Raw genomic sequence first — 15,997 nt, forward strand, 5'->3', positions numbered from 1 at the left:
CAAGTCCGACTCCGGAATCTCCGCTCACGATATCTCCGGAAGTGTCTCTCCAACACGTTGGGTCGAGAAGCACCATGTCCGAGCGAAGTGCGTCCATCCAGGCTCCGACTCGCTTCGGGGTGTCGGGTGGGTCCGATCAATCTCTGACGAGCGCTTCGTCTGGGACGTTCACGTCGAGAGACGGCTCCTCACTTTCGTCCGGATGGAGTGTTGGCAGGTTCGCCGGAAGCCACATGCCCATGGCGATGATGGCCCAAGGTGGAGGTGTTCCGACTGGAGATGGAATGGCGATGTGCATCAAGCGTGAAGTGGTTCCGCTCGCCCCGACGCCAGTTGACCAGGACGATGTCGTTATGTCGGAGTCTGGGTCGACTGATGTTCGGAAGCGGAGAACAAAGTCTGGAAGCCACTCGCGTCGATATGGCCACCGTCGAAGACCTTCGTCCGGAAGCTCTGACAGCGAGGACGATCGCGGTCACCATCGGAGTTCCAGAAGTCGACACTCGAGAAGGTCGGACCGACACTCTGTCCGGACGCTCGGGTAGATCCGCTCGGTCGCTTCGGTCGGAGTCTTCAGTCGGATCGCGGTCATCGGGTGCCACGCAGATTGCCTTGAACACAATGAGGCAGGTGCAGGACGCGGTGTCCCGCATGGAGAACACTCAGGGCTCGACACTCGAGAAGCTTGGACTGGCGCTGAAGGCAGAACTTGGACGGATGGTTCAGGAACAGCTTTCAGAAGCTCGACCGATGGAAGGTGTCGTCCCATGACGACAGCCAGGCTCGCCGCGGGGCGGAGACTCTGGAAGCGCTGCGCGTGGAAGCTGCTCGTCTGGAACGTGAGCGGTCTGAGGCACTGCTTGGACACTACCAGGCCCACTTGGAGGCGCGCCAAGCCGAAGAGGCCGACCGCACGGCCGCCATGATGGCCGTCGTCCAGCAGGACTTGCACGACTTGCGGATGGATCGAGACCAAGAGCGACTGAAGGCAAAGATTCTTCAGAAGTATCTCGTGGGACAGTTGCGCAACCTTCAGACGACATCGGCCCAAGATCAAGGATCTGCGGGAAAAATCCAGTCTAATCCGGCAACTTAAGGACACAGACAGTCCGATCGAGCAACTTCAGACCGGAAATCCAGTCGAGAATCCAGTGGCGTAATCAACGAGCGTACAAGCGCGGGGCGTATGGGACAGGACATGAAGAACACCGACGAATTCCTGGCGTCCAAACTGCAGGAGACCTTGAACGCGGCTAAAGCGGTGAGCTTCCTGAAGCCCGCTGCGGCACAAGCCCAGAAGGTGGTCGCCTCGAAGGTGAAGGCAGAACCTGTTTTCGAGTCAAAGCCCCCTGCGCCGACCCGATCGACGTCAGGCAGAGTGTCTGGATGGTCATCGTCTGGAACGTCCATGTCGCCCGAGCCGCACAGGCGTGAGTCGTCGCGCAAGAGGAAGACTGGCAAGTCTCGCCGTCATGGTGATCCGTCGGACTCCGACCCGAACTCGGACTCTAGCTCTAAATCGGACTCAAGCAACAGTTCGGACAGCAGCTCGTTTGGGGACACGACGCCTGGAGTGACTATGAAGACTGCGGAAGGAGGCACTACGGTGTACACGTTCAAACCGTTTGTGAATTCGAACACGCTGGAGGACTTAGATCCGAAGGCCTCGTTGGCGACCAGGATTCGGTGGCTGGAGCGGTTCCAAAGTAGGGCGGATGGACAGATCAAGTTAAGGTGTACGAGATGAAACTCAAGATGCCTGCACCTGTTCGGAACTGGAGAGCAAACTTGGAGCTGAAGGTGTGTCGGGACTGGAAACGTTTTCTGAAGGCATTCCGCGAGAGGTATTGCAAGGCCAACACCTCAGATTCGGAGCGGTACTACACGATGATTCAGAAGAAATACGAGACGCCTCTCGAGTTCTACTACCGGTTGAACAAGGTCGCTGAGAAGGCTGGCCTGGACTTCAAGTCGTCCAGCAAGGCTCGAAAACGCCATCTGAAGGTGTTTATGAAGAAGCTTTTGGACACCAGACTGCGATCGACCCTTCAAGGTCAGCGGATCCGAAGCTTGAAGGATGTGGAGTACGTTTTGAAGCGACATTATGACATGCTTCTGGACGACGAGTCCGATACACCTCTGTCGAAGAATGTTGTTCTAGGCCCTCCAAAGAAACGTATCCAGCCATCAAATTCAAGCCCAGTCTACCTTGCTCGGACTGGTGGTCCACCTGACAATGTCAAACCGGAACGCTTTTGGAAACGGGACCTATGTCCACATTTCCACAGAACTCACGACGGCGCATGTTCGGAATTGGATTTGTTCAAGACTGTTCAGAATCTAGTTCGTCAAGGAATAGTGGAGGATCTTCCATCTTCGCTTCGGAACCAACTTTTGGGTGGAGATGCAGATTCTGGGGGACGTCATTTAAACTAGCGAGCCCGCTGGATGGGGATCCAGATCGCGCCGGGCTTAACCCCCCCCCCTGAATTGTGCGCATTCGCGTACGTTGGTCCAGACATCCAATCCCAAGGCCTTGGTCATCACCGGTGTATGCCAGTGATCCAGACTGGCGGTTCAGCTCCACGGGATCAAAACAACTCGAATCTGGAGTTGGAATCGTCTCGTTTGGAGGTGTCTAATCCGGGTGGAGTCGTCGAAATCCGATTGAAACCGGGTGAACGTCGTGGTTGTTGGAGAGATCACCTGTTCGATGGAATGAAGCGTGTGGCGATGGTCGATGGAGCTGTAAATGGACGTCGAACTGGAATACTCCTGGACCCCGGAACGTCGGCAAGCGTAGTGAGTCTGAACCTTGCGCGTGGGCTCAAGCTCAAACTTCGCTTCTCTAAGCCGTTCCGAGGTGCAGGTTTGGGACGCGTTCCAACAATCGTAACCGCGAGTGCTGAAGTCAAGATCACATTGGATTCAAATGTTATATACATTTTGGATGTCCTCGTGGCAAATGTCGGTGAGGGGGTCGATGCGCTGTTTGGAACGGAGTTCATGTATTCGGCTGGAGTGAGATTGGTGGATCGAGATGATAAACGTCCAGACGAAACACGAGTTGTGTTCCCCAAACAAAACGTCTTTTCGAAGAACGGTGGTCTGGATCTGCCTATCACACCGCGAGAGACGCTTCACCTTCGTCCCGGAGAATACGCAGTTGTTCGGATCCAGTACGAGCACAGCAATCCGCAGCGGGATGTCGTTTGGCCTGGACGAGGCGATCGTTGGGTGACGAAAGCCATCTATGCCGTAAGGTCCTGGGTGGTGGCTCTGAAGGTCGTGAACATCTCCAATCAAATGCTGTGGCTGGATGCCAGAACACCAATCGGTCGGATTGTCGAGTTCGGATGCTTTCCAAAATCAGGCCAATTTGTCCGGCCGGGTTTACGAAGATATCGGGAATGGCAGCGCCTGATTCGCCGGAGTGAAATTGAGATTCAATCCGCACTTCGAGCAGAACGACTTGCACAAACGCTACGGAACTCGGGACGGATCGGCGGCGAAATCAAAGCATGCGAATGGCCGAAGCAGTTGTTGGATCGATCTGGATCTACGAAAGACTTCTTGGAACAACTCCAAAAGAGGACCAAGAAGGCAATATTCCCCGTCAGCCATCCCAGGGACGATATGCTTCGGGATCCAGGCGCTGGCGACACATCGGACGGTACGGACGACCCGGAGACGCATCAGCCGCTGACCAACAAACGCGATGACATACGCGAGGAGCATTCGGAGACGGACCAGTTTTCTTCAGGCGAAGTTTATCCAGACGGGGACGAGTTTTTCGATTCTATCTGTCTGGATGAAGTTGACTGGGGCGATGGTCTTCCGCACGAAGATCGTGACCTCAGTGAAGCCGCCAATACAGACGCGCTGGGGATTCCAAATGACCAGTGCAAAGCTGATTTCGAAGGCGACGCATACGTAGTCGAAGCCATTTTGGATCTCCGATGGTCCCAAGATTCGTGCACGCCCTGCCGGAGCCGGGAGTACCTAGTCAAACTGAAGCGCTGCACGAAAGCGATGTGGTTTCCGGAATCCCACCGTGACCGTGAACTGCTCTGCGATTTCGATCGTGTGAACAACACCGGATGCCCGGTCCATTAGGGTCGAGATCGCGCGGATGTTCTCAGGGTCTAAGTCGCAGTCTGGAGTCGGCCGCATTTGCGTGACTGGATTGTGATTCGTCGGAAGATTGATTTGGTCGTGATTGCCAATTAGAATTGCACTCGGGGAAGCCGGACGCCAAGCGAGAGGAAGAACCAGGAACGAGATGACGGTGAAGTGGGACGACCTGTTGCAACCGATCAGCGCTGGTACATCTGGATGGTGGCTGCATTTCGGATAACTCGTACTGGATCCAGAGGTGACGAGCTGAAATACTGCACGTTGACCGCTGATGCTATGAGGGACGCGCTGGCCGGGTGTGAGTCTGGGAGATACGATCAAGGTATACTCAAGTCAAGATGTTTCCGACCGACCAGGCAGACCGACCAAGGATGGACATACACTGGATTTTGGCTCGACCGGGATGTCGACGTCAACCGCGGTATAGTGAAATCAATGCATGTCTAAGTTGCAGGAAGATAGCCACAGAGATAAAAGATAAATAGAGTTCGTTTTCCGCTAAAACCCGCAAGCCGCCAAGAAGAGCAGGAAGCGCAGGACGACCGGGCACCGCGGCTAGGTACGACCGTGGTTAGATATCTCCCTGAAGTAAGTACGCCAAGTTAGGTAAGGGGACTGGGGCGTACAGGCGTCTCAGGGTGATCCGCCTATTTTATTTTCTAGTTGCAGCCGTATTCTCGCCCAGAGCGAGGTCCTGCATTTCATATTATCGATTACATCTCGGGCGGAGTGAATAGCTCCGCCTGGGACTTGGCTGGAAGCCTATTGTGTGGTAGGGTATTGATGTTGGTTATTTTCTCTCAGTACATTTGGGAGTGGTGCGCGTTTGAAGTCGCCCAGGGTTGACCAGTACCCTGGATACGACTCGTTAGTTGACTGGAGTAGTGCCCACTGTCCGAGGGTCCGAAAGAATAAGTGACGGATATTTGTATTTGTGTATAACTCTGTATTTGTGGTTATCGTCCAGAGTCGTAGGGGCTACGTTTGGAAGTACGTATCGCACCTCGCTCGGGAACCCAACAGTGTACAACAACTCACCAACTCGGCCGAGCTCCTTGGTTCGAAGACAAACGACCCGAGAGGGATTGTCACAAGGAACACACGCCATCTCGGGCGGACATCTTCTGGTATATCCGCCTGAGAAGTTCTAAGGGACTTTGTTCTCCCGGAACATTCGCACACTATACACCTGGGCGGAAAAGGCGTTCACCCGCCTTGCCTCAGTAGCTCTAATCTGAATAGAGTACATGGTTGTCCCCTAACGACGGTATGAGCGCAAACTCCCAAAGAAGCACCCAGTGAGCACAGATCCGACTACACAGCCCAATGGAGTTGCTATAGGAGTCTATGCCCTTGCTCGGCTGCAAGCTGCCCGTCGTACCAGTCACCAAAGAGTGTCCGTCAGGAAGATGTTGACCATTGCTGTCCTCGATATAAGCTACGGGAAGCATATCTCGCTTGCGAGCCTATGCACCGAAACGTTTTAGCGTTTGTGGAGCTCTATTCGAAGATAGCTGGCAGATAGAACATTGTGGGGACTTAAAGTGCCCATTTGGCGCCCTGCTGAGCGTGCGAACCAGCATGCGAGTGACGGTGAAAACGAGGGCTTCTTGACGACGAGAGTGTTGATTACGTCAAATAGGAGGATATGGCTCTAGCTTTAGGGATATGCGACTATTCACTCAATATGTGAGCGCTGCAGAATTGACAAGCTCGTAGGCCAAATGCAGATAATATCACTCGCTGTAGTTCTCTGATTTTCGTGAAGTTCCCGTTATACTACTTGAGCTTCTATGAATTGGCGACAATTCGAATGAATACGCAATAATTGGGCTAGAGATCTAATGGCAAACAATTATCACAATCCCTTTGACAAATCTCAGTGAAAATAACTGATTTATGGAAATTCCTCAGTGGTTGTCAGAGTTGGATGCAAGCCGCTTTCCAAGAAGAATCTCATCATCTTATTGGACAAAATTCCCCTGCATTACAAGAGATCTTACCCCAGCTTTTTCTTTCCAGGAGATTACTTGGAGTCCAAGGAGTGAGCGACACACAAAATAACAGCACGAAGATCTCGTCGCGGCAAGCGAACTAAGCGCGAAGACCAAGAAGAAGCTGGTCTTCTAAGACCACGATGCGGTCACCGACGGCAAGTCATCTCTGCAGGTCGTCCTGGATTGGCTATCCACGGAGGCAGATTACAGCAAGTGGCGGGGCAGCGACCATCTAGTGCTGCAGTGCGAACTGCGCTAAAGCACGGGCCTCCAGCGAGTACGAGTTGGCATCTTTTTGAATGAGGCGAGGGTCACCTGATTGGTTAGGCGACCTTTCGCCTAACCCTTTGCCTGATTGGATCCAGCGAGCTTGGAAACGTAGTCAAAGTTCGCATCCTGTCATTGGCTAATGCTCCTACTTGCATCCAGGGCTTGCATCCAAGTCTGACAACCACTAACAGCTTTATTTTCATTTTCATTTTCAGAATAAACGGATCGTTTTGCGAACAGTATTTTGGCAAAAATGTATTGCTGTTGGCGTCATTCCTACAGTAACTCTTCAGACACCGCGGTTTGTTGCTGGTCGCGACCGCTTTGAAAAACGGTAACGTTACGTATTTCCAGCGAACTAATTTCCCGCATATCATATACTGAACTTAACGCCCCACTTACCGACAGAGTCCACTTCAACCAGTTGTCCTCATCTTCGAGCAGAAGAGCTTCAAAAGTACGATAGGGTAGGTTGAAGTTAGTATAATCTGGAGCCGATATTGTGGCGTTTTGTTCTCCATTGCCCCTTCACTCAGTAAATCGTAGAGAGTTGACCCCCTTCACCACGAATTCTTTTGAAAACCCCACTCTGAATCCGTGCACGCCGGACTCTGGTCACCCCCAAGACGAGATTTCTTTCTGTCACCAGCATTTTCTGCTCACGAGCAGATTTCGTTACGGTTCCTCTGCTAGGCACGCCACCAAGCCGGTACAGTACGTGCCTCCAATCGGTTCTACACCCACAGCTGCAGGTCAGCATCCTTTGGTGTTGGGCTGTCATTGCCCAATCTTCCGTGGCCCCAGCAAGCCTCCCTCATCACTGTCAGAATCATGGTCTCCCTGTCTTCGTCGCTCTTCGCTGTGGCGCTGCTGGCTACCGCGTCTGCCAAGAAATCGACTGCCGGCAAGTGGTCGGAGACTGCGGTGACGGCTGCTAACAGCGAGCTGCTGTACACCACGCTGGCCGACGAGAACGCCTACAACCCCAGTATCCAAGACTTCATCTGCGTCCGCGTCGTCGAAGGCTGGAAACGAAGACAGCGGCTGCAAGCAAGCACGTTCGCCAGGCTGACTCGGACTCCACCAGCTACAAGTTCGTCGTTGGCGGTTGCCTTGTGCGCAAGGAGTACGGAGGGCGTTGCTTCGAGTCGTATTTCTACCCGGAATGTGGCAACTTCGACGTCGTGATCTCGCCGGACGCGAAGACCGGCGACTACGCGGTTGACTCGATCTCCTTGCACAAGGCGAAAAAGTCGAAGCACTAAACATGTAGGCCTCGAATTAAGTGGATACTTAAGTATACTTCGTAGATAAACACGACGCATTCCGATGTTGCAATCTCAAGTGGTTTTCATCATCAATTTATTTTCAACCTCGCGGTTCATGATGATCGACAAGCAGCTTGCACCAATTAGCCAGATTTAAATATATTCACGCCGCGCTCATTCCGATGGCTTTGGCGAGTTGAGGGAGAACGGAGTCCGACCAAGGAAAAACATAACTTCCGCAGTCACGACTTAGTTTCCAATAAAATCGTTTGGGTCTCGGCGGGGAGCTGCAGGGCGATATCGAGGGCGTAGATCGCCGCTTTCACTTGGCACGCCCTTTGCTTCCTGCTTTGTCTTGGAACGATACGTCTTGGGGTATCCAGAGTACAACACTCGCCGGTTGCGCCGCGCCTGCTTCATGGCGTGATACCGCGCGATGACAACCGTCAGCACGACGAAGAACCCCAAGATCGCCACGACCGGCAGCACCAACTGGCGATAGATCGCTGCACCTGCATCGAGCACCACTCGCTCCCATGAGACGTAAACGTCGAGCAGCCTCTTGACAGCGCCATGGATCTCACCTTTTCCTGCAGACCCCGCAGTGCCGTCACCAGCGTCGCCAGTCTCCGGTGACTTGGAGCGACTCGTCTCCTCCACCGCTTGCTGTCGTTTAGCCTGCTCCAGTTTCTTCTGCTCTTCCAACTTCTTCTGCTGCTCCTTCTCCTCCAACTTTCGCTGCACTTCCAACTTCTTCTGCTTCTCCAGCTTCATTTTCTGCTGCTCTTCCTGTAGCCATCGCTGCTGCATTTCCTGTCTCTTCTTCTCCTCCTCCCGCAATCTCTCCATCTCCTTCACCTTCTCCACCTCCTGCTTCAGCTTCATCTCCAACTGCTTCTCCTCTTCTCTCTGTCTCTCGAGCTCCTGCAGCAGCACCAGCTCTCGCTGCGCCTTCTTCTCCACCTCCTTCTCCTCTTCAATCTCCTTCTCCAGCTGCTTCTCCTTCAGCGCCTGCCGCTTCGCGCGCGTGGCCGCCCTGAGCGCCTCCACCGTCTCCCGCCACGCCGTCACGTTCCCCACCGCCGCGCGGCGACGCGCGTCCACCTCCTGCAGCGCGCGCTGCATCTCGCGCCTCACCTCTTCCTGCACCCTCGCCAACTGCGTGCGCGTCTCCACTGCCAGCAGCTCCAGCTGAGTGTCCTCCATCACGAACAGCTCCGCCACTTGGCTGGCGTCACGCAGCTGCTGTGCCACGACGGCGTACGCGCGCTGCGTCTCCTCCATCTTGGCAGCCACCAGCGCGTCCATTGCTGCTACCTGCTCGCCCACTGCGCGCGCGGCGCTGGCGCCCGCGCAGCACAGCAGCAGCAAGCTGCTCACCCATCGGATCGGCGCGACCATCTCTTATTCCAGTTGGGAAATAGATATTTGGTGTGCGCACACCTCAAGTTCTTGAAACTTGGACTAGAGCATAAACCATTATATTTCATTCATGGACATCCGCTTATATACTTGGTGTGCTCACACCAATTAATCAATCTTGGTTCTATCTTGCACTTCAACGTCGACGACGGTGACAATACCGAGCTTTCTACAGAACTCTGCCTGAATACCGAACGCCTGATATATATAAGGGCTCTAGGTTTATAAAGTGATCTCAGCGTTACCAGAGAAAAGGCTGTACTGAATTAGTTTATCTTAGACGGGATTTGACGCTTGCTGAGTTGTTTCAGCGCTGACCTTCGATCAAGCGTGTTCGCACCACATCAGTGCGGTTAGTAGCTCTACTTTGTACTACTCGTAGAGGGCTTAGCGGGTAGTGCGCAAATGTGAAAGTGGAATCGTAAATACAGAGAAGATCGCACAGACAATCAAAAGGGTGCCAATTTCCAAACCGAGTACTTTTAGCCAAACAAACGTATCCTGGATTTTTATATCAGTACCTTTGCCCATCTCCGTTCGTCCTGTTGTTGGACCTTGAAGTATTATTTATATGAGGTTATGTATTGTATACCCGTTCGGTATTGAGGCAGATTTCTGTACGGGAAACGCTTATTGTGCGCTCTTCTTCCGAAGTCATAAGAGGAAAGCACCACGTAGAAGGTAGGGCTGAACTCGAATTTATATCTGGGCGATATGTGCAAGAATTTGTCACATAGATATTTATCGTGAGTAGGGCGACAAAACTTGCAGGGGGTCAACGATCGTTTGCCAGAGTTGGTAAAGGAGGCCTCCTAGAAATACAACGACCTACCGAGCTTTAAGCTGATTCCTTTGGGGGCAGAACAATCTCCGGTGAACAACCAGCGACGGGAAAGCCTTGAGGTGCAGATTGCTGAAGACGACCATTCTCCAAGTTTCGCCGTCAAGCACAAATGCAGTACTCCTCCTCCATGCTCTCGCTGGGTGCCATTGCGTTGCCTCTTGTGGGTTTAGTGTTGCTCGCCACGCCTTCTCCTCGCCCGTTAACGTAATCGTCTGCTACTGAAGCTGACCGAAAGTTTCTTTACGCGACGCTGACCAACTTAGACGCGTACAGCCCCGACATCTCCACGTTCATCTGAGCCTACGACGTGGTCGGCTCGCCAATCGACGGTACTAATAGCACCAAATTTATGGTGCTCGGCTGTGCCTGGAGTGCCGAGAAGAAGGGCAATGCCCCAACGATGGACCTTACAACATCTTGGAAAATAATTAATACCTGCTGTTCCAGCACTGTCGAGCTGTTGGCACCGTACAGCTCCTATTGACCTGTCAAGGACCCAGGTCAGCTGTTGTTTTCCAACAGATACTACGTAGTATTTTAGATTAAATGCCAGTTGCGAGCTCAAGCTGCGATTCGCGCGCATACTCGCTCTTGGATAATTCAAAACCGCCTCATCAAAAGCACTTCAGCCATAGGTACATCGGCTATTCCCATAGCTAGTAACTTGCAAATGGACTGCTCTTGTCCGCTGAAGAATCAATGGAGAACAGAAGTAAAACCAAAGCGCTGTAGGTTCATGTAGCAGAAGGTAGTGAGCGATTGCAAGGGCACGTAGCAGAAGAAAACCTGGTACTGTACTCGCAAATTAGGGCCGCGCGGAGTTTCGAGAGGCGGAAACCATTGCCGAGCATTCCTGCGAATGGGCCTGTTCCCGCAACTCGGAGTAAGATTTCCCACTGCTGGGGTCTAGGGAGTGTAATCCACAGTCCACACTCATCTCAGGAGAAATCCATGAAGAAAGTAGCAGGTTAAACAGAAATCAACAGCTGAACAGGGCTCATGACAGGCGAACAGGGGCTGTAGATGGGCAACAGCCGAACTGTGCTAAAGTAACAGCTCATACATATCACCCCAATGTCTTCATCTCGAAGGGCGACACGACCAGGGTGACCGCAATTGAGGAGCAATCGGTCACTGACAGGTCGGATGAAGTGGTAAGCCACACAAGCAGATAAGCACCCAAGGGTTTCCCTGCTTACAATGCGCACGAAATGCATGTAGCGAATGATGAAAGTTTTGTTGTTCCACGTCATTGCTCGAAATTTTCACCACTATTGACTGTCCAGCTACTGCGCGTGTACGAGTAGAATAGTACGGGTACCAAATGCCTGAGGTAGAACAATAAGCGTGACGTGAAGCTACCAGTAAGTTAAACATCGAATTTCATCGGACAGATACAAATACTTTGGGAAGTGGCGCTCCCTTGAATGACAAATGTCTTGCTGTCTAGTGTTTGGACTTCATTTTGTGCACAGTGATCGACGTCACCGTGTAGTCATTCGTCTTCGAATCCAGGGAGATGGCGGTGTCGAAGTTGTCGCACTCGGGGTAGAAGAATAAAGTCGAGCGACGACCCATCGCCTCTTTGCGCACCAGGCAACCGCCCACGATGAACTTGTAGCTGGTTCCTCCAGCCTGACGAACATGTTTGCTCGCAGTCGAGGTCTGCCTCTCCAGTCCTTGGAAGAGCCCGAAACAGGTCAACCCCAGGTCAGGTCAAAAGTGGTCAACGCAAGTAATCGTGCCATGTGCTGATTACTCGAGTCAACTGTCATTGCCAGTAGTGCTAGATGTATCACACATACCGCACACTAACATGTAAGCACCTATTGACGCTCTTGAGTAAGCCAGTATTTCGTGCCAATTTATGTAAACAACACCTACAATGGAAAGTGGCAACGGTCAATCGGTAGTTACGCAAGTGTCGGTGCAAAAGGAAAACTGACGCTAGAGCTCAACTTCATCCGGCATAACTTCCATCATTTGAGCTTTGGAAGCGACTCAGCGATGCGGTCGCGCTCTCGCACTTCACGGAGTACACGGCAGCAGCGGGCTTCACACTCAACACGACGCCGATCGCGGCGTCTCGCTCAGCTAGCACCAGAGCAACCTGCCGTCGAGCAACAAGCTCAAGACACGCAAGTTGGTGAGAACAACTGAAAAAGCGGATTAATCTTGGTAACTTTTTCATGAATGCTAACACATTGCTATATCGGTTGATTCGCCCCAGACACTACACTGGAACGCGAATCCGCTAATGTCGAACCGCTTAATGCCGCTAGCGACGCCTTATTATCCAGACGTGTTCAACTCACACTGGCGTTCATTTTGAATCCAGAGCCAGTCGATGCAGAGTCTGCGGCCCCTCCCCGCTTGGACACTACGGATCTATCACACTCAAACAACACTTTTGACGAAGACTACGAGTTCGGATTTCCGGATAACACGCACCAGAACGAGAGTTTCGACGCTACTGGGGACACTTTGGTTTCAGAGCACCAAAGCCACGACAGTTCTGCTGGTCTCGGCGAGTCTGGTCAGCCCCGTAGGACGGGACGAACGAACAAGTGGATTGGTGGATATAAGTACACAAGAATTCGGAAGACGAGCAAGAAGGTTTATTACCGGCGCAGCCATTACCGAAGCATGGACTGCGGAGGTAAATGCCACTTCGACTTCCGCTTGGAATCGTACTGCAACTTTGCTCCGCACACTTGTGGTACATCTGCAGTACCAGGTGAAGGATACCAGATTGGTCCCAGCGTTAACCAGAATGTGAGAGAAGCAATGAAGAGGGCGGTTGACACGTTAGCCGTCACGACTACAGCAAATCGCGCTGTTATTTGGGATATCGTGAGGGTCAAATTCTACGGAAACCCGAACACGACATTGCGATCTCCGGTTTATCGAGGGAGGAAGTCTTACGACGTGTGAATCGAGCTAGAGCGGAGGAGTTCGGCGGATCTGTTTTTGGTCAAATCGAAGTCTCACCTTGGTCGCAGGTCCAGTTGGACGACGGGACTCCATCCGGGTCCAACTTTTTCCTGTTCCACTACTCCTATTACGACCGCACCAGCAAGTGCCGACAGCGGATTTTGGGTTGGGCACATCCGGTTCTTTTGAACATGCTCAAACACAAAAAGACGGATGTGTTTGTTGACGGAACGTTTAGGTCTGTGCCACCGAAGTTCAAACAGTGTGTGATATTTTCGACCTACGACAGGCCCACAAAGTCGTACTATCCTGCTGCCTTCGTGTTGTGCTCTTCCAAGAAGTATGATGCTTACTTCCATGTGATGCGACTTGTCCTGGATGAGACGGACTATGCCCTAGATCCTGAGTTTGTGTACTGCGACTTTGAGGCTGGCTTCATTCGCGCTATTAAGGATCACTTTCCCAATACGTCCGTGGTCGGATGTTTGTTCCACTTTAAACAAGCTTGTCGGCGCAAGATGAAGGCATACGGCATTCCCGACCGCGAGTGTTCAATTGCCATGAGCCATGGTGTACTGGATATTCTCACTGTCATCAAGCAGGAAAAGGTGAAGAAACAGGGAATACCATGGGTTAATGCCAAAATCGAGTCCGAGTGCATTCGAGAGGGACGTGGGTATTCTGCAGAGAAGTGGACAAAGTTCTGGAGGTACTTTGTTCGAACGTGGATTCTTCGGTTCCCGCCTGCTCTATGGAATGTTGAGCCCTATTCAAGAGCGACGATCAGCAGGACGAATAACCCCCTCGAACGGTTCAACAGGGAGATGAACGCATCTTTCGAGGCCCATCCCAACTTGCCCGACTTCGTGGTGGGTATTGAAAAATTCGCTCGTAGATATGCAAACTTGAAGGCTGGGCAGAGCTAAGGCACCTGAACGACTTCCAATACGGCTCCCAAAACCTGCCGCGCTTCCTGACCCTGTCGATAGTTCGGGGGATTCTTCGCCCAGTGAAGTTGAAGGTGAATCTAGCGAAGATGATCAAAGGAACGTATTGCGACCTGATTTACGCGCGAACGTGGTTCACCGCCGTCATGGAGAGGCCGTTGTGACAGTATAAGATATTGCCCGTGCGAATGAGCGAACCGAGTACTACGATCAGGGCGACACCAAACGCTCTGACAGCGACATCAGCAGCTGAACCAAGCCGATCAAGGTGTTGAGATGATGAAATCTATATTCTTTAATGCATGACCAATATATACCAGCGCTTTACCTTTGCATACAGGCCGAGGTTCTTGTCGATTGTTTAGCGTTTGGTATTTGAAGCGAAAGCAGGGTGGATGGAAGCGAGCAAAGAAGGATCAGGATCACCATCAACACCATTCTGGGCAAGTGCGGAGCGTAGCTCTTTTACGCTGTGCTGATAATTTCGCCAGGCTTGATTAATTCTTCCGGCAGCAAACTCGGGGCTTGGTGCATCGCTGTCGTAATTGGGTTCTGGGGGAAACGAGGTGTTCGACATGGCGCTCGTTAAAACATCGCCAACCCGGAGGCAAACAGCTCTAAACGCGTCTGTGCTCGTTTGACATCGGTCTCGTGAATGCGCCAGATAAATGGCGTTCTTTACGCCCGAAGCCATAGCTTCAATGACCCCTGCAAGGCTCCCATTATTGTAGGCCGTCTTGATTCGTAGCTCTTCCTCTTCGCACACCACGCTGTAGTACTTTGATCGATTTCGATTGAGCACAGCCCTGAGGTGTGTCAAGTCCTTGCCTTCACTCTGTGGTAAGGTGGGGCCGGTCTTGGGACCTCGAACTAAAGTAGATACATGGCCCAATGCTGCCATTTCAGTCGAAGCAGCCGACAACGCTGGGGTAGCCGCCTTTGCACCAGGAAGACAGCTTGCGTTTGTCTTGCGCTTGGTCCGAATCGTGGACGGCATCGCTACCGATGTCGGTTGTGGCGTCGCCTTGGTGCGCTCATCTAATATCCCCTCTGATTGATCAGGGAACGTATCATCAGGCGTCTCCTGCATCAAACGAGCTTTCGTCTTGGGAGACAGCGCCTTCCAGGCGTCCCGGATGCGCTTGCCGCCGTGGTTCCGCAGCCATTTACTGTCGCTTGATTCCCGATCGGTGGCATGTAGACCTTTCCCCTTGCGTGCATATTTCTTGGTGTACTTGTTCCCGTCGGTATCGGCGAAATGCCACACAGCCGCGTGCATCTTCATCTTGCTGATTCGAGCGCAATAAGATAACGAACACAGAGTTAGATAGCCCAAGCGCATGCAGTATTTTTGTAGCTTTGCAGAGCGGAACGGATATAGACCTCGTTGCCTCGACGTCTAAGCGCTGAATGCTTGGTCCGGTAGCTCGATAAAGCTTCTCAATCTGAAGCATGCATATTTCATAATAAGAGTTCGTGCATCTGGAGTAACTCATCCGGAGTAATTAATCAGGAATAATTCATCCAGAGTAATTTTGACCAGGCTTCCTTCACATTAGATAAAGAATTCTTCAATAATTACATGTATGTACCTGCAATCCGTCGTGTAGTGTCGGCGTAGTACATCGTACGCCGGCCAAGCCATGCCTCCCCCACGCTGCAGCCCCATTGTCCATCGGCAACACGCCTCAGTCGAGCTAGAGGCTGGGCGTGAGGGAAACCGGTGAAGACCGGATGTAGATAGGCGTACGAACGGCACGTTGCTCGCGCTGGGGTAAGTTAAGGAATGGCGCAGCTGCCACAAGAATGCAGTCAAAATACATCACTGTCGATGTGTTTGACATGTCCATCAATCACTGCACCACGATGAACCAGATGCATTAGTACTCTACAGCTGGAGCTTCACTAACATGTGCTTTGTAGAATCGGTGCGTTGGCCAGCGTTGATCTGACCTGGGGTTGACCCAAATCGAAGGCTACCCCAGTCCTTCGATGACGCGGGTGCAGATAAAAATGTCGACATTGGGGCTGTAGGCGGTCTTGTCGCCTAGCGTGATATCCAGCAATTCGCTGTCTGCAACGGTCACCGTCGTGACCATTTGTTGGCCTTCTTGGCGGCTGCGGTACCCAGCAGCGCCACAGTGAAGAGCTAGGAAGCGACAGCAGCCAAGGAAACCA

General features: G+C 52.3%; 4 protein-coding genes across 4 annotated transcripts; 2 read left to right on the plus strand and 2 right to left on the minus strand.

Moving 5' to 3' along the window:
* Positions 1-74: 74 nt before the first annotated feature.
* On the plus strand, positions 75-4,116 carry PHYSODRAFT_335756 (hypothetical protein; the record flags this gene model as incomplete). The annotated part of the gene is made up of 7 exons (XM_009533212.1): positions 75-355; positions 387-720; positions 758-1,077; positions 1,141-1,706; positions 1,730-2,084; positions 2,700-2,863; positions 3,653-4,116. The coding sequence occupies 7 exons, from the start codon at positions 75-77 to the stop codon at positions 4,114-4,116; spliced, it is 2,484 nt and encodes an 827-aa protein (XP_009531507.1).
* Positions 4,117-7,235: 3,119 nt separating this feature from the next.
* PHYSODRAFT_256199 (hypothetical protein) lies at positions 7,236-7,669 on the plus strand (the record flags this gene model as incomplete). Its single annotated transcript, XM_009533213.1, has 2 exons — positions 7,236-7,392; positions 7,446-7,669. The coding sequence occupies 2 exons, from the start codon at positions 7,236-7,238 to the stop codon at positions 7,667-7,669; spliced, it is 381 nt and encodes a 126-aa protein (XP_009531508.1).
* A 252-nt stretch (positions 7,670-7,921) lies between these two features.
* PHYSODRAFT_511471 (hypothetical protein) lies at positions 7,922-8,980 on the minus strand (the record flags this gene model as incomplete). Its single annotated transcript, XM_009533214.1, has 2 exons — positions 7,922-8,318; positions 8,424-8,980. 2 exons carry the CDS (start codon positions 8,978-8,980, stop codon positions 7,922-7,924), a joined length of 954 nt encoding a protein of 317 aa, XP_009531509.1.
* A 5,200-nt stretch (positions 8,981-14,180) lies between these two features.
* Positions 14,181-15,104, minus strand: PHYSODRAFT_512693 (hypothetical protein; the record flags this gene model as incomplete). The annotated part of the gene is made up of 2 exons (XM_009533215.1): positions 14,181-14,647; positions 14,774-15,104. The coding sequence occupies 2 exons, from the start codon at positions 15,102-15,104 to the stop codon at positions 14,181-14,183; spliced, it is 798 nt and encodes a 265-aa protein (XP_009531510.1).
* Between the last annotated feature and the right edge of the window lie 893 nt (positions 15,105-15,997).

This window comes from Phytophthora sojae (assembly GCF_000149755.1).
Source record: "Phytophthora sojae unplaced genomic scaffold PHYSOscaffold_6, whole genome shotgun sequence".
Taxonomy (NCBI): Eukaryota; Oomycota; class Peronosporomycetes; order Peronosporales; family Peronosporaceae; genus Phytophthora; species Phytophthora sojae.